At 44.1% G+C, this 27,385-nt stretch overlaps 1 protein-coding gene across 1 annotated transcript; it reads right to left on the bottom strand.

Moving 5' to 3' along the window:
* Positions 1 to 940: 940 nt before the first annotated feature.
* Positions 941 to 27,385, bottom strand: LRIG2 (leucine rich repeats and immunoglobulin like domains 2). The gene is made up of 18 exons (XM_039565222.1): positions 27,146 to 27,385; positions 20,261 to 20,332; positions 19,690 to 19,764; positions 19,059 to 19,193; positions 18,385 to 18,528; positions 18,111 to 18,254; positions 17,216 to 17,359; positions 16,839 to 16,982; positions 14,070 to 14,150; positions 13,168 to 13,239; positions 12,960 to 13,028; positions 11,396 to 11,559; positions 9,800 to 10,120; positions 8,396 to 8,677; positions 6,684 to 7,133; positions 6,063 to 6,212; positions 4,873 to 5,151; positions 941 to 3,967 (listed from the first exon to the last, which is right to left on the bottom strand). Exons 3-18 carry the CDS (start codon positions 19,758 to 19,760, stop codon positions 3,741 to 3,743), a joined length of 2,877 nt encoding a protein of 958 aa, XP_039421156.1. The 5' UTR covers positions 19,761 to 19,764; positions 20,261 to 20,332; positions 27,146 to 27,385; the 3' UTR covers positions 941 to 3,740.

A 27,385-nucleotide genomic window follows, 5' to 3' on the forward strand; every position in this document is an offset into this window, starting at 1 on the left:
CGACCTGGCCTTAGACACTTCCAGGAATGGGGCAGCCACAGCTGCTCTGGGCACCCTGTGCCAGGGCCTCAGCACCCTTACAAAGAAGAATTTCTTCCTAATACCTAATCTAAGCCTTCCCTCATCAGTTTAAGGCCTTTCCCCCTTGTCCTGTCACTACATGCCCTTGTGCAAAGTCCCTCTCCAGAATAAACATGGAAGTCAGTGTGTCTAGGACGGGGGGAACAAGGAACACACAGCTCTTGGGACCCCGTTCCCTGGATGTAAACATTTCTGTCAGCAAGAGCAGGGGATGAAACAGCTGCAGAAGCTCAAGTTAACCTGGGAAAAGCTACAGTGCTGAGATCTGGGAACAGGTACAAGAGTTGAGAACACAGGACAGAGCACAGGAGAACAAAAGTGATTAATTATCAGAACATCAACCAGCAGAATGCAGTGAGAGAAGAGTGAGTTATTCAAAGGAACAAAAAGCTTACGCTGGTTTTCAGGAGGGATTGGGCTAGCAGCACCTCCTGCAGCCAGGAGGTGGGAGATGTTCCCACCACCTTGCACTGACAGTTCGTTGCTGGAAAGAAAATCTCCTTTTTGGAGGATCCAAAGTGCAGGAGGACAGCGTTGGAGAAGCAGGAGAAAAGTGTGGGGAGCACAGTGATCTGCAAGGCTCCTGGCCCAGAGTCAACACCACCATGGAAGAACTGTCCCTCCCCCATTTTCCAAAAAGGGTACAAGTACTTCCTGCAGGAAAACTGAAATGAGAATCACAAAATCAGAGAATGGTTGAGATGGAATCACCCTCTGGAGATCACCTTGTCCAAATCTCAGAGTCCCAGGATCATGTCCAGTTAGCAAAGTTTACTCTATTTTTAACCCCATGAAAATTAAATATCATAGGACAAAATATAATTATTCAATTTGCAAACTAACAGAGTTACACTGAATGCTCAATGTGTACAGCATTTTATTGATTTGACGTATGTTACAATAGACAAACATATATTACATACGCTATACAAAATATACATTCTGATGTGAAAAAAATATAAATAGACACTAGGAAATAGCAAGAGGGAAGAGAAGCAGCTTTGCTCTTGCTGCCTTCTGAACCCTCAGTTCCTGTACCGGTAGTGCTTTGGCATTGATTGAGGAAATGGCTTGTTTTTACGGAAAAAAGAAAGGCCACTCTGTCCCCTCTGCAAAGGGGAAAGACAACACACATGATTTTTTTTCCTCCAAGTCTACCAAAGAAGTTTTTCCACAGTGCAGCAAATTGTCATCTACTTACAAGCATCAGCTATTTACAACCAGCTTATGGACTTTAAATGCTTATGGAAGGATGTAAATGTCTTAATTCAGGATGGCAACTTTTATAGGCCACTCTCTCACAGAAATTGGAGCAGCTTTAGCTGTACTCTCTGACAGCCAGCACAGTCCTGGTGCAGACAGCAGTGATTTTAAAGCCCTGGTCCAGGCCAAGCAGGTCTCACTGACTTAACGGGAATTCCCTTGTTCCAGGGAGTTGTACCCCAAGTACTCCCAGGGTCTGGACACTGCCAGCTGCACTATGACAGATCTGTGTGAGCTCAACTCCTCCAAAGAGAAAGGGGAACGAAAGAAAAAGAAACAAGCATTTGCCAGCAGCAGGGATGCTGTTCTCTCACTCCTGGGAATTGCACATGCCAGCAGCACCCTGTCCCAGTAGCCTGAGTGACCAGCTGAGAGAGCAATCCAAAAGGATAAGGCTTTGCTGCTGTCATAGTTTCATGACATGACCTTTCTCATCTGGATTTAAACTGACAGTGCTGGGTCCCTGCAGCAGGGATCACTTCGGATCCAGAATAAGCACTGTGCCTTAAATGCTGTCTGGGAAGGAAAAGCCTGAAGGAAATAAAACCAGAAAGAAGTTAACTTAAGATTCTTTTTTTTTTTTTTTAATTGTATTAAAGCATTTCACCTGTCAGAATCCAAAAATTTACACACCTGTGTTTCTCTCTGTTTTACCCAAAGGTAAAGGTCAATTGGATCCCCTTCTCACTAAAGCTGCTGGCTACCAAAGCAGCCACACTGGCTTTGAGAGCATGGGAAGAGCCCTTGAAAATACTTGCTCATTTGCAAAGAATTGACTATTATTCCTGTCCAAAGAGCTGTGGGAAAAGCATCATTATGCCCAGTGTTTCCCCACTCATTTACTCAAATACTTCACCGGAGTTTCTAAATTCAGCTGTGATTCTGCACAACTACACCTGTCACTTGAGTCACAAACCCTCCAGTCCAGGAATGGATCAATGGGAATTCTCACATACCTACAACAGAGCTGGGCCAAAAAGGGGTCTCAGTTGTTACAAAAATACCACACAGATGGTTTTATTTGGGTACAAATCCTACAGCTCCAAAGCAGGCAGCAGTGACCACGAAGGAAGCACCTCACTCTGAGGGCATGACCACAGAGCACAATGTACCTGCTGAAAACCCATCCCTGAGGAGTCTTTTAACACCTTCTACAAAAAGGGGCATTTTCCCAAAAGAAAGAATTTTTCAGGGAGTCTTCATAATGTCATTGTTCTTCCTCATTTTGTCAGGCACATCTCACTGGAACTTCCTCTGTCTCAGCAAGATTTTTCAGTAGTGAGGGGTTCCCTGCGTTGCCTAATTTCCCACCTGTCAAATATTTAAACATTTTGGCCACACTAAGATTTAAGGGAACTATTAGTTCAACAATTTAGCCTGACATTTTACACCAGAAAAGGAGCAATGTTTTAAACTCCACATGACTTTGGCTATGCAGAAGAAATAAGTATTTTTCAAGTGCTCTCCCAATTTACCTCATGCTTTTCATCACAACATTCTTTTTAAAAGTTCACTTAACTGTCAGCTAGGAAAAATATGGAAACCCTCTCAACATACACAATATTAAGGGGTTTTTTAAAGAGAAAAGCTTAGATAAACCTTGAAATTCTGCTAATGTCATGAAATGGATCAGCTTGCAGCCAGGCACACAGTTGTAGGCAACAATGAAATTCATCAGTATCAGTTCTACCACTTATCTATAAGTAAATGCACTTCTTTTCAAAACAAAGACAGCTCTATTCCCTCACAAACAAGCTTTCGGTCCCCCCAAGCTCCCCATATGGCTTAATACACAGCTGTCAAGACTAACAGTATGATTCATACTTTGGCATAATAAAAAATAATTTACATTGCAGCCAACACGTTTATATGCTTAGGGTATACAAAATATTTATAAATGTGAGTTTATTTACAACTAGAGTCCATTATTCATAGAAGAAAACAAGCCCCAAACTTACACTGGTAACAGACACCTGCCAACAGTCTAAGGAAGAAAAAGCTGGCCAAGAGTTTTATGCTTACAGCTCCTGGGGAATTCCATGAGGAGGCCCTGATGGTTTGTTCCCAAGCAGACAAAGCACTGTGAAATAGCTACACACGTTCTTGAGAGCTTTCCAAAGCATGCACCACCACAAAGGCTGCTTCCAGCATCACACAATCCACGTTTTAATGCTATTTTTGTAGATGGCACTAATTATCCACGTGTTCTCTGGTGCACATTCCCATTTTCCAATGAAGAAATCGCAGAAGAAAGGGCATGTGTCACCTCCTCCAAGAGAGTCTGACTGTTCAGTAACTGCAGACACATACACGAGCATCTTTGGCCTTAGGGTTAGTCCTGAGGTAGTAAATACAGTCAGTCAATCTGGATTTGCTTTCAAGGCTCTGTGAGTGTTTTATGTGGTTTCACTGTGGTCATGAATGTTCCGTGTCCTGTTAAAATCAAAATTCTGCTCCCGTAGCCTGTGGCACGGTCTGGGCGATGCCTGGTCCCGGTCACTGTTGGTGACACCGTCGCTCCGGAGCCGCTGCGGGGCCTCATGGGCCAATGGATGGTGCAGGAACTGCGGGTGAGAGCAAGCCAGGTCTTTGCTGCCTCCCCACAGAGGAACCTGGAAGGGCTCTGAGGGATAAAAATTAGAAGATGAACGGGAGAAAGTTGATAGAATCAAGGAATATCCTAACTCGGAAGGGACCCTCAAGGATCATCGAGTACAACTCCCAGCCCTGCACAGACACCTCAACAAATTCCACCCTGTGCCTGAGAGCGTTGTCCAAACACCTTTCAAGCTCTGGCAGCCTTGGGGTCATAACCTTTCCCTGAGGAGCCTGTTCAGTGTCCGACCACCCTCTGGAGGAAGAACCTTTTCCTGATACCCAATCCAAACTTCCCCTGACACAGCTCCAGCTGTTCCCTTGGGTACTGTCACTGCTCACAGAGAGCAGAGATCAGTCACACTCGGATTTTAAATAGATTTGAGCTCTGTGACTCGGCAGTAACAATTGTTCCAAGATGATTCTCTCTGTTTTTGAGAGTATATTTTACTGGATGCTCTCCATTTCCAGCAATCTCTTACAGTAACCAGAAACACACAGAGCTTCAGAGTGAATTTTTAAGAAGGTGATCTGGAAGAAAGTCAACTGAAAAATAACCAATTTAGGGAGTTCTTTGAACTTCAGGCCAGCTCAAACAGAAAGGCTATTTGAATTTCTTATGTAAAGCTCCAACTTTCGGTTAACACATGCCCTTGCAGTATAAGCAAAGGCTCACATTCTACAAACTTAAACCTGCAAATTAAGAAATTCCATCTTTTTAACATCACCCTCTTCAATCTCAGGTACTGGATGAAAGCTGTTGTTTGCTGATGCAACATGGGTATTTGGAGAACAAGTGGTTAATAAACGCGAGTTACTCCACAAACTACTGGCACTTGAAGGATTAGCTGTGTGTCAATAGTGAAGGGCAGCACAACGAAAGTCAAACTTATCAGGGAATACAAAGCAACAAAAGGAAAAGTGGACACTCACCAATAATCTGCTGGGAGATTTTCTTATCACTTTTTTTGTCATGGCTGGTAAGGAAGACAGGCATGTCTCTGTCTGCTAAGAGATTATCCAGAGCACTGCTTTCCTTCTGGGTGCGTGCTGTGTACGTTTCCTTGGGCATCTGCACCATGAGATTCGGGAGTGTCTGATCCAGGGGGTCCTCCTCAGTGATGAGGGCATAGGGACAGTACTCTCGGGTCCGGGAGTAGATGTTGGCATTGTCATAACAATCTGAGCAGATCACTAATGGTGCTGCAACACCTGATGAACACAACAGAAAAATAAAATACTCTCAAAAAGGATGAGGATGCCAGATTTCCATAGGCTTTATGTCCTGGTATGATCATTTATTACAGCAGCACAAATTGAAGGGTCTTTTTACAGTTAAGGGAGTAACAGAGTACTCGGCTTGAGAGGTCACATGAGAAACCCCCCAGACTCCCCCCACCCAAATTCTCCACAGCAGTGCCTTTCTGAAGCTGACCAGGGGAACCATGGACATGTTCCCCTATTTCATGGGCAAAAGAGCTCTATGCAGGTCCAGCCAGCTTGGGCACCAGGCTGAAACAGCCTTGGGATTAAACCGGGATACCTGCCCACATCCATCTTGGACTTGACTTGTCCCTGCATGCTCACACACATCAGAGCTGATGATAAACTGGTCACTGAGATGAGCTGTTTCTCTACTCCTTCCTGAGACGAGCTGCTTCTCAATCCCTTCCTGAGACAGACTCTAATGCAGTGGGACTGGACTGGAGGGGTCATGGATAGGTGTGAAAAACTTACACTGAGGATCAATTTTCAAGCCAGGCTATATAATGAGTGATGAGTCCTCAGCATTTTGATGGCAAAGAAAGCATCTCTGTAAGCTCAGTGACACGAGAAACCAGAAAATTGTCCAAACAAGGTAGGGAAATAGTGCAGACCCCTTAGTTATGCTTGTAACAAGCCAGCTAGGTGTCTGGCAGAAGCAGGACTTTTATACCAAGGACAGGAGGCACAGCTAGTCATCTTCCAAGCAAAATCTATTTCCACCTCTTCTGCCTGGGCTCTTGAGATACCAAAGGAAAGAAACAGGATAAAGATCTATCTTGACACTTTAGCTGTGAGGATGAGACTGTGCATTGGCATCCTGCTGAGGCACTGGTAACACACCTGAGGGCTTTGCTTACCATCTGTGCCTTTGTGCACGTAGCTGCCAGCTGGAGGCATCAGCTGCTGATGGCTCCCTGCCTCCAAGTTACTGTAGCCTTCCTGGGGATCAGACAGTGTCCCTTGGGAGGACAGGTAGCTGGGAATGTCAGCAGGTAGGTTCATCTCCTCTGCAAGGCAGAATTAACATTGGCAACATTAAACAGTGTGAAGATTTCAAGGTATTACCAGCACTATTCCCCACATTAACAAGAACATCCAGAATTTCAATTCACATGTAGGTATCTTTTTTCTACCTCAGTAATTACGAATCTGGCTGGCCAGTTCAAAGTTGACAGGGCCAGAAAGAAAATTTACAGCTATTATTCCAGACCCTGAAAATATTTCTAAGTTTATTCAAATATTTACTTCTGAACTTTACTGTTTTCCCTCAATGTAGGGCAAATCTAGTGTATAAGGAATAGAATCAGCACACTTCTGGCATTTAAAAGAACCTCTGCAATGGAGGAATTTGAGCAAATCCCTGAAGGGATTTTGGAAGGAAATCTTCAGTTCTTTTGTATCGATTTGTAATGAAATCCAGAAATTTCAAGTGTTTTGAAATAAAAACAGGACCAGAGACTGTTGATTTTACACTTAACCTGTGTTAGTGATGCTGTAATCTTCATTCCTCCTCCTCATGTGGTAGATGACAATAACCCACACCAAGGACGTTCCCACCACACAACACACAACAACGATAATCACGATCCCTACTGTTGTCCAGCCGTCCTCCTCATGGACAATGGCACTCTGGGAAGAATCACAGTTGGGGGAAGCCAGGACATTTAGGTAAATATGGCCACGCTCAGTGCCCAGCGTGTTGGACATGATGCAAGTGTACTTCCCAGCATCCTCCAGTCCTGCATCCACTATGATGAGGAGCTGATTTGCTGCAGCGAAGAAATGCCGCTCGGTGACTGTCAAGGGACCATCGTCCTTGGTCCAGTTGAGGCGAGGGGCAGGACTGCCACCAGCTATGCACTGCAGGACAGCAGTTTCACCTCGGGTCACTGTCCTGTCCTCCAGGGGCCTCATGAAGGAAGGAGTTTCTGAGACAAAAAGTGAAATTGTAAGATAACTTCAAAGAATCATGGAATCCTATAATCATTTGGGTTGGAAGGGACCTTTAAGATCATCCTGTCCCATCCCCTGCCATAGACGGGGACACCTTCCACTAGACCAGGTTGCTCCAAGCCCCATCCAAGTGCCTCGAGCACTTCCAGGGATGGGGCAGGCACAGTTGCTTTGGGAAATCTGTGCCAGTCCAATTCTAAATTTGGCCATAATGTTAAAAGTCAGTGTCTTCAAAAAATGCTGCACTCTGGAAGGAACTGACCTTCCATTATTACTCAGCACAGTTCACAGGATGGGTCAGCTTGCAAGGGACCATAGTGGGTCATCTGGTCCCACCTCCCTGCTCAAGCAGGGTCATCCCAGGGCACATGGGACAGGATTGCATCCAGACAGTTCTGGAACATCTCCAGTGAGGGAGACCCCACACCCTCCTCTCTGGGCAGTCTGCTCCCACATGGTAAGGAAGTTCTTCCTCACATTCATGCAGAACTTGCTGTGCATCAGTTTCTGCCCATGGCTTCTTGTCCCATTGCTGAGCATCACCAAGCACAGCCAGGTCCATCCTCTGACCCCTCCCTGCAGGCACGGACAGACATTGATAAGGGCCCCTCTCAGCCGTCTTTTCTCGAGGATGAACAGCCCCAGTTCCCTCAGCCTTTCATAGAATCATGAAGTCATTTAGGTTGGAAAAGGCCTCTAAGATTATCAAGTCCAACCATTCACCATTTCCTTGTAAGAGTGATGCTCCAGTTCCTTCATGATCTCCATAGCCTCTGCTGGACTTGCTCCAGGAACTCTGGGCCCTCTTGTCCTGAGGAGCCCAGAACAGGACACAGCACTCCAGATGTGCCTCACTAGGGCTGAGCAGAGGGGCAGGATCACCTCCCTGACCTGCTGGCAATGCTCTTCCTCGTGCATCCCAAGATCCCACTGGTCTTCTTGGTGGCAAGTTTGTTACCTGTGACAAAATTTGCTCTAAGGCAACACAAATTCCTTGCCTAATCTACACTGCTGGACTGAGATATGCCCCTCAGCTCCCTGCAAAGATCACACTAACTCCAACGGGCAGCTCTGCAACTCAGCTTCTAAAGCTTCACTGCGTAAACATCACACCAAGTGCTGCTCTTTGCATTTTAACTTCATTCTCCGCAATTTCAACTTGTTACTTACAGCTAAGCTACACTTCCACTGCAGATGTGCAGGGATCCATCTGCCAGCAAAGGCCAGTCACACTTACCCAGCACAGTCAGGGTAGCATTGGCCGAGAGTCCCCCTGCAATGTTCTGGGCCATGCAGCTGTAGATCCCCATGTCTTCCATCTTCACATTTGCAATGAAGAACACATCGTCCTCAGGCATGACGTGCATCCTCCTCTCTCTTGCAGCAGGGAAGTCTGTGCCACCATCTTTCTGCCAGGAGATCTGTGGAGGGGGGTGGCCCTCAGCAGCACACTCCAGCCGGGCCATTGCCCCGGTGCGGATAGTGAGATCCATGGGGGTTTTCAGGAAAGATGGGAGCTCTGGATGAAAGGGGGACATAGATTCAGCATTTTCAGTATCAGGTAAAATGCTGCAAAAGCTCCACAGCAGAGAGAAAATTTGAAAACATATCTGAAACACTCCGTAAGAGAGGGGGGCAGATTCTTCTGAAGAACTGCGTAATTTTTCAGTGATTATTTCTAAGAGCCTTTCTTCCAAAATTTAAATACAGTATGTACAGTGTTCATAGAATCACGGAATGCTTTGGGTTGGAAGGGACACTAAAGACAATACATGCCCATGGGCAGGGACACCTTCCACTATCCCAGGTTGCTCCAAGCCCCGTCCAACCTGGCACGGAACACTTCCAGGGATGGGGCAGCCACAGCTTCTCTGGGCACCCTGTGCCAGGGCCTCGCCACCCTCACAGGGAGAAATTTCTTCCTAATATCCAATATGAACCTACTCTATTTCAGTTTAAAGCCATTAAGTTCCTCTAAAATGATGTGAAGAAGATGATTTCTCGCAGGAAGAATAGAGGGAAAAGTTTTTGCCATGTTTTTCTTTCTTGCAAACAGGGAAGGTAAGCTTCCACCTCATCACCTCTGCTCTGAGGTACTGTGGGGATGAGTGGTCTGCTGACTGATATGAATATTGTCTTTGTACCTCCCCTTCCCTCAAAATAAATGGAACAATGATGGCTAAAGATAAAAAAAGGACTTCGCTTTTGACTTCTCAGAGTTTTTGCCACTTATTTTCAGATGAGTCTTCCCCAGTTTTACAAACATGTGGGAAAGGTGCTGAGTTCTGAGGAGACAGTAGAGGGAGCTTTTAGTTTAAAGAATTCCACCTCCAATTAACTAGATGAACAACTAATTGTATTCTACTAAAGCATGGGAGATAACTGCCACTTTGAAACCACTTTCAAAAAGTGAATAGAGGCTTTTCATCCACAAAAAAAACCCAAAAACAAAAAAGCCCAAACAAAAACAAAGAAGAAGAAAAATCACTTCTTTCCAGCTTTATAATGTGTGTGATACTTCTAAATCCCATTGAGATCTGCAAGACTATTTTGGCCCAGCTTTAGTGAAAAACAAACTTGTAGCTACTTAAATGAAGTTTTATGTTCAGAGTGCTTCTCCTTTTTTACCATTGTCACTTACCATTGACAGTCAGCTTGGCTTTGTTGGAATAATTGGAGCCAAAGTAATTGGTGACAATGCACTGGTATTTCCCTTCATCAGTGAAATTCACATTGAAGAGGTGCAGGACAGTGGTGTATTCCAGCACCTCCCCACTTTGCTGCTGGTACCTGACAAAATTCTCAACCTCTGCATCATAGAGGACCTCGCTGTCTTTGCGCCAGGCTGTGGCCATGGGTGAATCACTGCTGCTCACAGCAGTGCACATCAGGGTCACGTTTGTGCCTCGCAGGGCTACTGTGGTCTCTGGGTGGACTCTGATCTGCGGTTTGGGGAAATTATCTGAAAAGAAAAGCACCAAGATTAGCTACTTTTTGTCTTAAAGTTGAACTAATATTGCAAGAAAACTCACTCAAAACACAATGTAAGCAAAACCAAAACTTTGGGAACAGATGTCCTGCTTGAGGTGCACAAGTTCAGTTGTTTTGAGCTGGAAATCAAGCTGTGAAAGAGGCAGAAGAATCAGCATTGAAAACAATCAGTGTGGAAGTGCAGTGCTGAGCAGCCCTGCCTTTTGTCCAACTGTCTGAAACTTGCTATATTTAGATCACACTCAAAAGTCCTGCTCAGCTGAAGAGCCAGGCCATTTTATGAAGGACTGAAACTTACTTTCAGATAGTTTAAATATCCTGAAGAGCCTTCAAGTTCTACAAGTACAAAGCATAAAGAGCTGGCAGTTCACCATCTCATCCCACTCAATGAAAGTGACTTCCATATCCATTACTTCAGCAAAGACACTGTCATAGACACACACAGAGCTCTGTCACACGCCACCATGGTGGGACTGGAGTGGAGAAGTGGGTGCTTGCACCTACATGATTATTATTGTAGCCTTTGCCACCAAAGCAATGAAAGAATTGCATATAAACAAATAACTGTTATAAGACTGCTCACCAGGAAAAGGGAACATCAGACTAATTCCAGGCCTGCCACAGACTTCACCCAGGCTCTGGGCAGAGTTTGAGACCACCATAAACATCACAGATATGGAGCACCAGAAAATGTGCCCGAGCTTGAACTACTCTAATTTTTGCCCAGCAAAGCTGTGGCTGCCCCATCCCTGGAAGAGCTCATGGCCAGGTTGGACAGGGCTTGGAGCAACCTGGTCTCGTGGAAGGTGTCCCTGTCTATGGCAGGGGGTGGAACTGAATGATCTTTAAGGTCCCTTCCAACCCAAACCATTTTATGATTCTACAATATTCTGCTGGTATGGGCAGGAACCAGGAAGGAAGTGTCAAAACAGACCTCGCAAAGCTAAAGGTAGACATAAGCAGGGAGAATGGAAGCACAATCCATTTTTAACAGTAAGCTAAATATAAAAACCAATGCGATCTCAACCACACTACTCCCTTGGGTTAACTTCAGTGCTCAAGCACCACAAAACAGAGCGAAGAGATGCAGAACTAAACCCCAAACTCAGAGCAGACTCAGTGATGTACATGGGCACACACGGGTACCATGGCCAGGACCAAGTACCTCCCCAGCATTACAGCTTGATTTCAGCTACAAGACTTGTGTTACTGTGTTTTTGTATCAAAAGTCACTAAAAATACAAACCACAGACAAAGTCATTGGGGTCCACACTGAGAAGGCTTTGTCCTGCCAACCACTCAGGGTGAGCACAGGTGACATTTACAGCCTGCAGTAAATGGCTCTCACTGAGCCACTGGGGCAGCCATTTCAACTGGCAATCGCAAAGCAAACTGCTTGTGTTCAACGCTCTGCAGAAACAGGGCAAAACAAAAGGGTGAGTGAAGTTTATTTCACATGTGTACGTGTGATTTCACGTAGCAAAGCAACTTAAAGCATATACATACAGAAACATCAGATTTACAGTACTGTTTTACACATATGGGTAGTTATTACAAAATCTTAGCTATTTATGCTAGAATCGGTCCCTCTATGTCAGCATTAAAATCTTACATTTCATTTTAATCCTGGAGAATATAAACGTAGAGTTTCAACTTCTAAAAAAACCATCCCAAAACCACTAAGCCTGTCTTTACAATTATCTCATCCCTCTTTAAAGCAATTAAAAGGAACATAACACTGCAGACCAGTTCCATGTTCCAAACTAAACACACCTGCCATTACGAAATGAGCAGAGGCCTCAATTCTCATTTTAATGCCAGCTGATAAATATTTAAGGCCAAAAGTGATTTGTTTCATACAGGTATCAACTGCAGCTCATTTTCTCTGCTCCACAGAAAAACTACCAACAGGAAACAATGATGGGTCTCTTCTTTCCTACCACCTGCTTTCAAAGTCTCCTAAGTATTATGTATGTGTATGACTGACTTGAGACACTCCAGCATTTAACAGGAACTGATCTGTTCTAAGAGGACTCCAGTAATGGGAGAAGAGAGGTCCCAAACAAGCCAGGATTCCATCCTGCTTTTTGCCTGTACATATCAATGACTCATCACTTTTAAAATACATCAGAGAAGGCAACAGATGTCTTTAACATCTGAAATTGTCTCCTCACACTGGCAGATCTCGCAGACTAAGTTCATCTGGCCAAGGTTAATTAATGGAATAGCAGTTTTAGACTGGATTACACAACAGTCAGAGACTTTATCTCACAGAAAGGACTGCATTACAATAGAATTAGTCTTGGGTGTGAAGGTCATTTCACATTTTACTACTTCAGATGTCTGAAGACCACAAGAGACCCTATTGGCTTAAACATCTACTGAGCACATAAAAACTCTTGTCTAGCTGTGAATTTTAAAACCTTTCCCTAGCCCGCAAAAACAGGAAGAAAAAACACAGGGTTTGCTAATCCCCCTGAGAGATTCCTGATGAATTCTTTTGTTCACTGCCTACATGCAGTGCTGAGCTTGCTGCAAAATCATAGGATAGGAAAAGCTTAATTGTATGGCAAGAAAAAAATTAACTCCTACTAATTGCAACTAAGGAAATGCAGGTGAAGATTTTATCAAACCTTAAATCTAAATGTACTGCCACCAACTTTGAGTTGATAATTTATCAGCATTGCTGCAAATATTTCATAATGAAAGCAGACACACTTCAGACAACTTCAACCAACCCTACAATGGCTGAAGGATTCTTTCCAAGGTAGGGCTTGTAAAGAATCTCTAAATAATTGTCATGAACTTACAGCTCCTTCAGCTGAGCCTGAGCAAAGGCATTTTCTTGGATGGACATTATTGCATTGTTGCTTAAATCTCTGTAAGTTAAGCAAAGAGCACAATAACGAGTCAGTGTGATTTCATATGCTGCCTTCAGTTAAATTCTTGAAAATATGACAGAGAACACAAGACTGAAGTTGGCAAATAATTAGGAGTTTTACAAATTAAAATACTTACAGATGTTCAAGTCCTTCAAGACCAGAGAATGCTTTTTTGGTAATTGACTTAATTTGGTTTCCTTGCAAGATTCTGAAAACAAAGGCCCAGAAACCAGTCTGAATGTCAATATGAGTTCACAAACAAGACCCAAAAGAAGTTCCCTATGATGCTTAACTACATTTTTTTTCTAATTCTAGCTGAGATAAAGGATTAAATACTACTTTTCTTAGCTTAAAGGCTCAAATAATTTTCCAGAGAACAGGGTTTCTTTTCTATTTTCAACTTAGAGATTTGGGCTAGAAATGTGTCAGAAGATAACTTAAGTCAGGAGGATGAAACAGCACTAAGTAGAACTTGGGAGTGAAGCAGTAACTTCCTAAGACCAACCTGCTACCACCACACAAGTTCCCGGACTGCACCCTCACACCAGGCCATTTGTTATAAGCAACATTTGTGACTACACAGGATGGAGCTGCCTACAAAGCACGTGGCACTGGATGGAAAGTGCACAGTCTAAGTATTGAAAAGTTTGTTAATGTAATAGTGTTTCAAATTTGCTCAAAAATACTTTGTGTTTTGGGGCTGTTTTTTTGATACGCAGTAACTCTCACCCAAACCAAAGAAGCACAAAAAGTGACAATCATCACACAGAGGGAGTGAGGTATTCAATTATAAATGCAGTCAAATATTTATGCTTAATCTCATCAATTTGGTGCTGTAAGGAAATCCAGTGCTGCATGGATCCGATGCTCCTGAACAAGGAACCCAGGACTATATCAAGAGGTTGTGGCACACAAGTGGCAACACTGTGAGAAAGGCTTTCTGCCTCATGTCATTGATTTACAATTACTTAATATTTTGTACTCTCCCTCTCTGCATGCCTGGGAAGTGCTGTCATTCCCCTAGTTTGTTATACATACAGTTTATCCAGCCTGCTGAGTCCCACAAAAGCTTCATTTGCATCTTCTATGGCCCAGGAGATCTCATTGTTCCGCAAGTCCCTGCAGGAGAAGACATTTCTTAGAAAGAAGCCTTGGAACATCACTGTGACCAGGGCTAGTGGTGAGCTGAGGAAGACAGGCCAGGTATGGGGCTCTAGCACAGCATCACCTGGAAGGTCTCAAATCTTTTAGAAAACTAAGCTTGTCAGGAGATGAATTTCTTACTTCAGAAGTGCAACAGGGAAAACTGTTCATGGTAAGTGCTGCAGCCAGAACCACAAACAAATTCTGCAGCACAACTTCTTGATGTGGCATTTATGGAAAGCCCCGGTCTGACCAGCACTTATCATGTGATGGACTATTTGCCAGGAGCTGGGAGAGGCTCCTGAAGCAAGTTGGTTCATGTAAGGGAATTAACCAATACACCAGCAGCATTAATCTTCATGAGTAACAGGCTTATACCAGCATTAGCATATTAAGGGATTACACCCAGGTTACAGCACAGGCCTGCCAGGCACACCATGGTGGATTTTCAAAATGAAGTTGATATTCTGCTCACAAATCTCGTTATCAGCTAATGGGATTTCTGACTGACCTCAGCACAGCACTTCAACCTCTCATGGAGAAGAGAGGTCCAAAAAGCAAAAGCAACAGAGCAATACAGTTTGGAGAGGATTAAACGCTTTTTAGAGAGAAGATGAAATAAATTAACTTGCATTTTTAGCCTGAATGGCATGGACTGAGGCAAGAGCATCTGTGTTGATACCACCATGAACAAAGAGGAGTGTGTTTAAAGGAAATATAGATATATTATATATAATATATATATATATATAATATATATATATATATATAAAATATATATATATATAGTCTGCACTGTGCTCTACCAGATATTCTATGCAACTAGAAGCTAGACAAAGCTTCCAAATGAGTCAACTGACATAAAACTAGCTGCCTACACAGGCAACTGTATATATCACTCATATAAACACTTCTTTCCCTGTGCTAATGAGGGAAAAATGAAGTATCTACTTTCCCGTATGTGAGACTGCAAACTGTGTAGAACACCATCGTGGAAGAGACCGGGATCAACCTCCAGGATACCATCACTGGCAACACACTGTTTTCTTATTTTTCTTACTTTGAAATATAGAAGTCTTGTTAAAACCATACACAGCAGTCACTTCCACAATTTGTATTTATACACTTCCAAGTTTAGGACAAAAATAAAAGAATTTCATATTTCACGCATCACAAGGTCTAAACAAATATGGCCTTGAAACTTGTTCACATCAAATCTTTTCCTGTTCGAAAATTATTCGAGCTAAGGTACCCAACATGGAGCTGAACTAATAATGACTAGATGAATAATATGCCAAATTTATTTCCAAGTTGCTAATTCTTGTGATTTAAAATACATTTCTAGAATTATCTCAAGGTCTGCTTCAGAATGTTAGACTGTGAGTGCTGGAGAATATAAATGCCAAAGTGCTCACAGTATCGTGAAGTAAATGATGTGGTAATATGTAAAACTTCCAAACTTCAGTGCTATTTTTAGATACATCTGCAATCCTAACTTGCACTTAGTGTACAGTTTTAGTTTATTCTCCTACACTGCAGAGTGGCAGGAGCTGAACATACAGAAATATTTACACCACAGCTGTAGCGCCAAACAACCAGCACACAACCAACAACGGAACTAAAACCACACGGGATCTCTTGTTTTTTGAAGTATTTTTACACTCCACTACTCAGACCACTCAGCAAAACGAGTGAGCAGTCCAAAAGAAAAGCCCCTCATTGTGTGAGAGAGGAATTGGCTCCTCATGCCTGGCTGGGCACTAATGCTTGGAGCCTTGTTAATCCCCACTCCACATCCTCCATCCTGCCCATTCCAGCCCCAAAGCAAAGGGCCAGGCCCTCGCTGTTGACACCCCTGAGAGCCCAGGAAAACCTACTAATTAATCTGCTCTTGTTCTTCTTCATGGTACTCTAAGTCTAAGAAATCAGGTTTAATTATTTCATTAAAAGGTTGCATTAAGGTTAACAGAATATGACTGCTTACATAAATCTCTCTGGTGAGTTTGCTTATTTAAGCATTTATTTAATGAGGTGACAGAGGGGTTACAAACTTTCACTCCCTTCTCAAGTACTGTTGTTTAGTGTAATTACAACTGTTCACATCTACTTGGGACAGGACTGGGTCTTTTCAGAAATATCCAAGATCTGCCACGAAAGGTCCTGGCAAGTGCAAAGCTGTGCCTTCAACAGCAAGGAGCAACTCGACATCCCCTGTTATGTTTGTGAGGTCAGCACATGAGCAGGATGGGCTAAACCACACCTTCTACAACACAAAACAGTTCAGTCCTTGGTTTCTGAGGTTCCAAACCTAAGGAAACCCTCTGGAATAAAGAGCTTCAAGCTATTTGCTCTACAAGTGGCATTTACACAAGGCATCCACATCTCTCAGAACCGGCAGGACACACATGTGAGCACTCAAGGTCACCAAGTCGCTGTTTCTTACCACCACTAAAATTGAGTGGTTGGTTTGTTTTAGCTGGGCTGGAATTCTGTCATCTTATCAAGCCAAAAGATTATCAGCCCTACCACACCTGCAGGCAGAACAGCACCAACAATGATCTCAGACTTCCACAGTGCAATATCCATTGCCTCTACTTCCAAAAGGTCCACTCAATCTGAAATTGCATTAAAATGAAATGTCCATTTGAAGTTTTCTGTACTTACAAGGTTTGAAGATTTGTCAGACCTCTAAAGACACCATCGGCAATGTGACTGATGCGATTGTCACCCAGGTTTAGCTTCTCCAATAAGCCAAGTCCCACGAAGGCAGATTCCTTGAGGCGAGTGAGCTGATTGTACGACAAGTCTCTGGAAACATTCAACATACACTTTAAAGGTAAGCAGGAGGATTATTTATTAAGATACTATCTGACTCGATTAACTATTGTGTTTCAATTTCTCTAACAGAATACTTGTAAGTAAAACACAGCATTACCATGGGCCTAGCAAGGAAATGGAGTACTTCCTTCGGTAATTCATTCTTGCCAATCAGTAATTGCAACATTCCAACATTCCCCAATGAATACCAGCCCAGGACTTACAGCTCAGCAAGTCTTTGGCAGAATTCCCATGCATCTGGGCTGATCCTGGTGATGGCATTCTGGCTAACATAGAGTTGTTGCAATGTCCGCAGCCCATACAGCCAGCCCTTGTTTACTTCTGTTAAGTTATTATGTTCCAGTTCTCTAATGAATTAGAAGGAAAAAACATTTGCCAAAGAGATAATCAGTGAAACACCTATTTACAAAATTTCACCCTGTGGATCTCAAAATTATTTACTAAGTTTAAGCCTTAGACAACACACAATGCATGATTGTTTCAACCCCATTGAAATAAAAAGAGTGAACTAAAGTATACGAAGAACTGAGTAACTCAACACCAGCTGCAGGGAGAAACAAAACTATAATTTCTATTCTCAAAACCAACTTTTTAAAAAAGAAGCTTTTTGCTAAAATTGCATCACACATCCTTGTGTTCACGCTGTCAAAGTCACGGAGGAAAGAACAACCCCACGTTATGGGGACTGCAAATGAAAACCAGCAAAAAGCAACTACAGAGGCAAACGTTCTTGATCACCATGTGGGAAGAAGCTGGAAAGAGGACCAATATAATGGAATCACAAGACTGGTTTGTGTTGGAAGGGACCTCAAAGATCGTCCAGTTCCAACTCCCTGCCATGGGCAGGGACACCTTCCACTAAACCAGGCTGTTCCAAGCCCTATTCAGCTTGGCCTTGAACACTTCCAGGAATGGGGAAGGGTATCTTTCCACTTCTGAAGTAACCAGACATGACATAAAAATAATGGGAAAATGCTCTTTTCCTATGATTTCACCAATATCTCAGCACAGCCTTGAGGTAAGGGAAGCCATACAGGACACCACTCTCCAGAGCCATTTTCTTTTTGCTAAAAAAATTCCACAACCAGGCATACTCACAATTCCTCTATATTACCCAGGCCAAAGAATGCTCCATCCATTAGTCTGCTAATCCCATTGCGCTGCATTTTCAAGGATTTTAAGGATTCCAGTCCTTGGAATGTAAGACTTTCCACTATTTTAATCCGGTTCCTTTTCAGTTCCCTTTTATAAAGATGACATTCAAATATTAAGACACCTTGCAACAAGCACCACTGTGTGAAGGTCAAGAACATGCTGAGATTAACAGCTCAGCTGTAAATGTTGTTTTGATGTTTTCAAGACTGTTACTTACAGAAACTGCACGTGAGGCAACCTGAAGATCTTTGGTGGAATCATACTAATCCTATTTCTGTTCAGTTTTATCACCATTAGTGAGCTAGATAAGTTATCAAGGCAGCCTGCTTCTAGAGTAGTTATTCTGTTGTTACTCAGATTCCTAAGAAAGGAAGGAAGAGGGAAAGAGGCCTTTCAGAACATAGAGAATTTGATGAACACAATAGCACAAGCACCTCAGAGCAACCACTGATTAATAGAATCCAAGACCCTTGTGAAGTCACGTGAGAAATGTGAATTCTGGGATACCAAGCTAAATCCTTTTTCCCAAAGGAATCAGAGGGAGGAGTTGATTTTTACTGCACATCCATGTTTCAGTTAGATGTGGTTAACACAATGCCCACAGTGATCTACTCAAACAGGGCAGAAATTATTCCCTGTCCCTGATGGCTTATGCACCTGCACTCTGACAACAGCAGTTGCTGTTTTCCATGTTATTTGGGAAAATGCAATACAGATTGGTATGAAAACTATTTCATTTCAAGGACATCTGTAGCTCCATTAAGTACTGCTACCAGCTCAAAGCTGTGTAAGAATGCTGACTTTAAGACACTAACTTAAGAGAAAATGAGGTCTCCAACATTATCATTGTAGAGCCAGGAATCCCAGAGATGGTACATCACTCATACTTACAGGTACTTCAATTGCATTCGTGGAAAGGAAGAGGCTTTAATTTCTGAGATAAGATTAGAACTAAGATCTAGATTTTCCAATGAAAGGTAGACCTGGAGTTGCTCAGCATTTATTTCTGGAATGGTATTGTGCACCCTGAAAAAGATCAGCAATAAATATGATTATCACAACGTCTCATCCTTCCAGTTGCACAGCTGAAACAGCAACAGGATTCTGTATACCAACAGTACTAGTGAGTCTCCTGAATGGGACGTACACCACATGCTTCCAAATGTGTTAATTCCTAAAGCAAAACCGCAAATCCCAGAGTTATTTGCCACCTTGAGATACAAACAGATTCAAATTCTGAGGCGTATAGATGAGCTGGTCCTTGTGGGAAGTGTCATTCCTGGACTGAATCTCTCCCCTTCAAAGCTGCCTGCCTTGGTTGACTGGATTTTATTGGTAAACTAGGGTGACCTGATTGTTTAACTGATTTGTATTTCTTTAAAGAGTGCTTACATATTCCCTGACACACTTTACATGACCAGTAGTTCAAGAAAAAAGATGTTTTCCTACAATTTGATAGCAGAACTCTAACATGGTTCTCCCATGTGTTAAACAAGAAAAAGGCAGATGAGCTATTACTTACAATGAGAGGAGAGTTATATTGGAAGTTGTTTCTCCAAAATACGGAATTTCACTTAGCTCATTGTAATTCATTTTCCTTAAATAGAGGGCAAAAAAAAAATTACTGACACTTCAAAGAGGAGAAAAACCCTTCTGTACACAGAAGAAATAATTAATATCAATGCATTTGACAATTTTACTGTATTAGTAATACTTAGTAGTTGACAAAAAAGATTCCCCAAGAGCTTAAATACTAATAATTTGAACAATTTGAACAGTGAAACATGCTAGCTTTTCTCATTTTCATGGATACTATTACTTCTCTTTCATTTAAAATCAGCTATAAGCAAAACAAATACACCTTGTTTCTCTTTAAAAATGTTGGTCTTCTGATCTTTCATGAGAAAGATTTCTGCTCCCAACACAACAGTTTTATACCTGAAATGCGCTGCCAACATGGAGCACCCATTTTTAATTAATTTACACTGAATATAGTCTGCAAGTCAGGCCAAGTATCTTGATGCGCAATGAAACATTCTAATTACAATTAGGTAGGATATCTTTAGAATTTATCCTCATAAAAAACAACTTACACTTCTTGGAGAGTATGGACAGACAAATCAATGCTCCAGTTGGATGATAATAAATGATTATGACTTAAATCCCTAGAGAACAGAAAGAAAAGTTATTTAGCTCCTGGAATAATAAAAAAAACAACAACAAAAACAACAAACCCAAAACATGTGTGCTTTACTCAATCTCAAGTTTTAAACTGGATTTATGTATATTATACAATTGCTCCTTCACTAAAGAAAAGAGCTTGTTCTAGTGCTCACTCACAATAAAAGCCTAAACAGTTCAATTTCTCTGTTTGAATCAAAAAACTTTTTGTTAAAGCTTCTTGAAAGGAAGATTGTACCTGACCAGAGAATTTTTCCTTTAACCCAGTGCTTTATTAACAACACTTGTCCACTGCAAGAAGGAAAAACTTTGTAGGGACGTGAGAGTAATTTCTTATAAAATGCCCATTATTGAACTGCTTCCTGTAGCATGATCCCCATTTTCTCAGCTTTCTGAAGACGCTGACTAGCCAAGGCAGGCTTATTCTAAAGGAACAACATACACACAATTCCCAAACAAGCTGGAGGGGAGAGAACCCTGAGGCTGGGAATCTTACAGATAGATGCCTTAGCACCAGTTGGTTTTACTTATAAGAATCAAATGCAGGAGTTGGACTCTTTCAATGAGCAAGAGTCGTTAAATCCAGCTTTAATGCTCCCACTAGGTGTTGGTGCTATTCCCATTGCTGTAACTTTACACAGTATTTTACTTCTGCCTTGGACTTGATGCATAAATGCAACAGATGGGTCCATTTCTGAGCACAGGCTGCCCCTAGTCCATGACATGAGTCAAAGAAGGAACAAAAACCATCAGGTCTGATGGAAACATGGTCACAGCCACACCAGGACAGGCAGACGTCAGTCCAAAAGGTGAAACCAACCCATCTGTGTGACATTTTGCTGGCACAAGTCCAGCACAGAGGTGAATCACCCAAAGCTCACGCCAAGAGCCTGAGTTGTTGTGCCTGAACAGGCCTGACACTGCCACTATGCTTGCAGAATGCGACTGGTGCCCTCACCACAGCTGGAAATCTGTTGGTAAGTGCAGGAATAACTGGACACAGCTTATGTCTGAGCTATGAAGATGGTGAAGGGCCTAAAGGGGCCATACAAGGAGTGGCTGAGGTCACTTGGCTTGTTTAACCTGGAGAAGAAGAGATTGAGGTCAGGACTCACTGGGGTCTGCAGCTTCCTCCCAAGGGGCAGCTCTGATCTCTGCTCTCTCGCAACAGTGACAAGACCCAAGGGAACGGCTGGAGCTGTGTCAGAGGAGGGTTAGGTTGGGTATCAGGAAAAGGTTCTTCCCCCAGAGACTGGTTGGGCACTGAACAGGTCCCCCAGGGGAGTGGTCAGGGCCCCAAGGCTGCTAGAGCTCAAGGAGCATTTGGACAACGTTCTTGGGCATAGGGTGAGATTTTTGGGGTGTCCTGTGCAGGGCTAGGAGTTAGACTCGATGATTCTCATGGGTCTCTTCTAGCTCAGGGTATTCTATGCCAGCTAGTTGTTCCAGCCTGGCAGCAAGGCATCACGTTTCCCTCCCCATTTCCAATTCTGACATCAAGGAAAGAGCTATAACAAGCTATTTTCAGCAAAGCTGTTCCACTCCCTATGAGCTCCTCTGGTAAGGTCCTGTATCACTGATCCTCTTTCATCATTGCTGCAGTAACATGGTACGTATTTATTATGGTTAGTTTTAATATTATCAGGCAGGCAGCAGCTATGCTGACGCAGGAGACAAAATCACACTTTGCAACCAAAACTACCATTTATCTGTTAAAATGAATATTAAAATGTAAATGAGAATAGTTAAAAATATTTCCATTGACGACCAGGTTTGGACAGCCACAGCACCCACACACTCCTCTATTCTTGCAATACCTTTGGGCCTGTGCTTGACTGCAAATACACCGAGGGCCAAACTTGATCGTACAAGAATCATTGAGTCCAACTCCTGGCCCAGCACAGGTCAGCCCCAAAATTCCACCATGTGCCTGAGAGCATTGTCCAAACATTCCTTGAGCTCTGGCAGACTATTTTTCATCTGTAAGACCAAAACCTACTAAGTGACAGCAAGGACTGACAACTGACAGGCTATTTGTTGTTAATTTCCACTCAGGTTCAGCATAAAGATTCCATTCTAGCATTGAATTATTAAAATCCTGGGTGTCACGGCAAGTCAGGCATTTACTAAGGTATTCTTTTAATTACATCAAGATGCAAATTATACGGATAGAGCAGCAAGTGCGTTTGGAAACAAAAAGAAAAGGAACCAAGAGAACAACTGCAGCCAGTTGCAGAACTGTTCTGCAGCTCTGCTTCCTCAGTGCACGTGGTAATTAAGCCAGCCCTAAATGCTAGGAAAAACACAAAAAACAACCAAGTATGAACAAGTGCTCCTCAGCAGGCTTCCCACCTCAGGGGGCTGAATGCTCAAGACACCCTCTCCAGCTGCCCAGATTCCCCTGAACCCAGCTCAGCCCCAACCTCTGGGCATCCACAGGAGCCTGGCATAGTCAGGTGGAGGGACAGATGATTCCAAATCCCAGCAGTAGACTTTCCTGGACTTTTCAAACATGCAAGCACCCAGCCAGTGCTGAACAGTCTAATCTTGGAGCAGTGGGTTTAACCAGAGCAGGAAGTACTCAGCCACGCTGTTTCCAAAGAACCAGTGCACAACACACAGCAGAAGGAGACAGCGGACATGGAAGATAACAACGCACCCCTCAAGGTGTGCAGATACTCCACTGATGAGCGAAACCAGGCCATGGGTTCGGAGCCAGACCACCCTGTGTGTCAAGCACAGCTAGCAGGCACTAACACAGATTTTGGAAGCAAGATTAATATGCAAAGAATACTGAAACTTGACTTTTCTAAGGCTTTCAGGAAGAATATCATAGAATACTTTAGTTGGGTAGGGGACCTACAACAACCTTCTAGTCCACCTGCCTGACCAAAAGTTGAAATTATTCAGGACACTGTCCAAATGCCTCTTAAACACTGACAGCCATGGGGCCTGGGTGATGAGGACGTATTAACATCCAGCTATCCCCTCCAGAAGCCTACTGTCTAATTACTAAGTTAGAAATTAAGATTTTAATTCAGAAAGCACAGGAAAGTATTTTTCTGTTATTACTCAGATTTGGACTACAACACAGTATTCACTACAATAAGTCCTCTTTCAAGAAGTTTGGTATAGTTGATATTTAAACTGGTTCTGACACTATTTATATCTACATTCTGTTACTGATGCTTTTCTTTTTCAAAGAGAGCAGCTGATCACAAAATACAGAATGAAATACACTGGCTGATTTTCTGTGTTTAGAGATCATTCAATCACACAGCTAAGATTCCTGCTATCCTGGAGAACCAGACGCAATTCCCTTGCTCTGGAAAAGCCAAAATCAAAGAACCCCATCCTTTAAGCAGCCTTTGCACTGTAACTGGGAGGCCCAAGCTGTGCAGAACACAGAGCAAACATGCAAAATTTGTATTTGAGAGATTCATCTGGTATTGTATATAACATAATCTAAACATTCATTTTGAGCTTAAGTGATACTCATCTCTTAAGCAAATAAAACAGAACACACATACCAAACTGATCATGGATGATAAAGATTGATCTTAATTCAGCCAAGCTGAGCATACAGTGGCACTGTAGAGGTGTTGATGCAGAATGCAGACAGCCGGTCGAGCTCACCCAAAAAACCTACTGCGAATGGAACTTGCTGAACTCATTAACTGATACCTGAACTACTTTTATTCATCGTCTCTCTGACTACCAGGATATATAAACACACTTACTACTATGGGACTGGAGGTAGCGACCACCAGCATTGTGCTTCCCTCTGCCCCTACACACAGCTACCCTTCACACAGGGCTGGCATTCCTTGCTCTAAAGAAACTAATGTTAAGAGGCAGACATATAAAAAAATATTTCCTAACTCCTTAACTTCACAACCCTTTTCATCACCCACCAGGTTAGCCACAAAACATATATAACTTCAGAGGAAAAATGAAGTTACAGTCACCTGAGTACTTATAAAAACCAAGTTCTGCTCTCCTGGCTTGATGAAAAACAAAATGTGAAAATAAAACCAACCTGCACACACACACACACACACACACACACACTGGAAGCACCACCTGCAAGTAATTTGAGAGTTAGGAAAAGGACAAATTTTTAGTCCTCAATGACAGTTGAAATGCTATCACAGAACTAATAGAGAAAAGCACATCAGGGACTTGATCATGTGAGAAAAATTAGGCTTTTATTAATTTTAAACAGCTGGTAAACATTAAAGCTCATTTAGACTCAGAACTGCTAGAGTAGTCCTAGAGAAAAAAACCATCACCCATGCTTCATGTGCCAAAATCCTGGAAGTCACAATAGACACAGAATGGATTGAGAGCAGCTCTGGGAAGGACTTGGGGATGTTGGTGGATGAGCAGCTCAACAGCAATGTGCATCTGCAGCCCTGAAACTGCCCCCCCCGGGCCCCAAGTCCTGGCTGATCCCCCAGCGTGAGCAGTGGCAGGGGGGGATTCTTCTCCTCTGCCCCACTCAAATGAGACCCCCACCTGCAGAGCTGCCTCCCACCCTGGGGGAAGCTGACATCAGGAGGACGTGGAGCTGTCAGAGCAAGTCCAGAGGAGGTCACAGAGATGCTCCAAGGGCTGGAGCCCCTCTGCTCTGGAGACAGGATAGGAGAGCTGAGGGTGTTCAGCCTGGAGAAGAGAAGGCTCCAGGGAGACTTTAGAGCCCCTTCCAGGGCCTAAAGGGGCTACAAGAGAGCTGGAGAGGGACTCTGGACAAGGACCTGGAGTGACAGAACGAGGGGGAATGGCTTCCCACTGCCAGAGAACAGGGATAGATGGGATATTGGGAAGGAATTCTTGGCTGTGAGGGTGCTGAGGCCCTGGCACAGGTTGCCCAGAGCAGCTGTGGCTGCCCCATCCCTGGAGGTGTCCAAGGCCAGGTTGGATAGAGTTTGGAGCAACCTGGGATAGTGGAAGGTGTCCCTGCTCATGGCAGGGGGTGGAATGAGATGAGCTTTTAGGTCCCTTCCAGGCCAAACCAGTCTATGATCCCCTTATTATTGTTTACAGCATGTCAGATTGCACAACACAGCACAGTGCCAGCTGTGCTGCTTCCCACTGCACCTTGTGCCAAGCAGCTTTCAATACACCCTCTACCAGCTTGAACAAAGATATAAGTATTTGCTGAAGCTTGAAAACTTGCTCTGCAAACAGCATGGATATCATTTTGCTTATTAGCCTCTTGATGAACTGCCAACTCCCTTTCCCAGACACTGACGACTTCCCTAACAAGTTACAGTATCTTTGTACCTCTCTAAACACCAAAGGTTTCACACACAAGTTGTTGTATTTCTAAGCTGAAACACATGTTTTCTCTTAAACATTTGCAACTGCTGATTGTGCAGAAAAAGGAGAGAACTACAGAACCTCATAAGGAGCAAGAAGGTGACATGTCCAGTTTTGAACGCAGATCAGACTCTTGAGTCCTGCTAAAGGAATTCCTGGAGTTAACTCCAGCGGTCTGTATGTTTATAGTACCTTCCCAACAGGCTTAATTTTCTCTTGGTCTGGAATAATGTCATTTTTATCAACTAGGAAGGTTGATAACTCCAAGAGGAACTAAACTCTGTGCAGAGAAGCACGTTTTCATCTCCCTCATATCCCAGCACCTCTTCCACCCAAATATGCTGTAGCCAAAGGTGACAAAAGCAACAGTGACTGTGACAGCAAAACTCAAGAAAGGACAAAGGCTTGACCTGTGTGAACACTGTTTAGCACATTGTCGTATTGAACACTTGGAAGCAGAGACTAAGGGTGGCTCTGAACTGCTTTGTGGGATTTCTTTAGAAAAACAATGGCAGCAAATGTCACGGGGCGTCCACAATGGTTTAACTGAGGGAAAAGGAGAGTACCACTGAGTTGCACAGCAGTAGTGGGATGCAGACGAAACCAGAAGCAACAGGAAGTACCACAACACGGCTGAGGCTGTTGCTTGAAGGAACACTTCCAAGCACAATCCTAAAAGACAATGTCCCAAAGCCTGACTTGAAACAGCTTTAAGTCCTGGACCGAACGGCATTAATAAGTGACTTACTAACCACAACCTGCCTGTGCTCCACCCTCCTCTCACTTGTTGCCACCACAGAGTAGGGCAAGACAAGCGTGAAACTACGCCCTGGGACCCCGGCATACGGAGCCTTCGGGGCTAGACCCTCCTTCTCTCCACGGCGCCGCTGCAGCTGCTTTGCCCGGCCGCTGCCCCTGAGAGCCAGGCACCACTGCCGAGGCCGCTCTGCCCGCAGCGCTCCGGGCTCCGTGCGAACACCCCGCGGACAAAATCACAGAATTAATTAGGTTGGAAAAAGCCTCCAAGATCATTGGGTCCAACCTATGACCAAACACCACCTTGTCAATCACACCATGGCACCGAGTGCCACGTCCAATCGTTCCTTAAACGCCTCCAGGGATTGGGACTCCACCACCTCCCTAGGCAGCCCCTTCCAATGTCTAATCACCCCTGCTGTGAAGAAATTCCTCCAGATGTCGAACCTTCCCTGGCGCAGCTTAAGACGATGTCTTCCTGTTTTATCGTTTGTTACTTGGGAGCAGAGCCCGACCCCCACCTGGCTGCACCCTCCTGTCAGGGAGTTATATATAGAGAGATCAGGACACCGAGCCCCGAACCCTGCCGCCCGTTCAGCCAGGGCCTCGCACCGCCCCCGCCGCCGGGCCCCGGGCCCGCATCTCCCGCCTCCGCCAAGCCGAGGCCTGCGCACAGCCCGCCGCCCGTTCGGCCCCGCAGCCCCGCCGCGCTCACTCACAGCCCCGTGGTGCCGGCGGGCAGCGGCGGGATCCTCCGCGGGCCCGGCCCGCTGGGCAGGCGCTGCCGGCTGCAGTCCAGCAGGCCGCGGCGGCACGAGCAGGGCGCGCCGCAGGGCTCGGCGGCTCCCGCCCGCGCACACAGCGCTGCCGCCGCCAGCAGCAGGGCTAGAAGCAGCACCGGCAGCAGCACCGGCAGCGGGGCCCGCGGCAGCGCCCCACGGGCGGACCGCACGGCCGGC

The sequence above is a fragment of the Corvus cornix genome, chromosome 26, assembly GCF_000738735.6.
Source record: "Corvus cornix cornix isolate S_Up_H32 chromosome 26, ASM73873v5, whole genome shotgun sequence".
NCBI classification, from domain to species: Eukaryota; Metazoa; Chordata; class Aves; order Passeriformes; family Corvidae; genus Corvus; species Corvus cornix.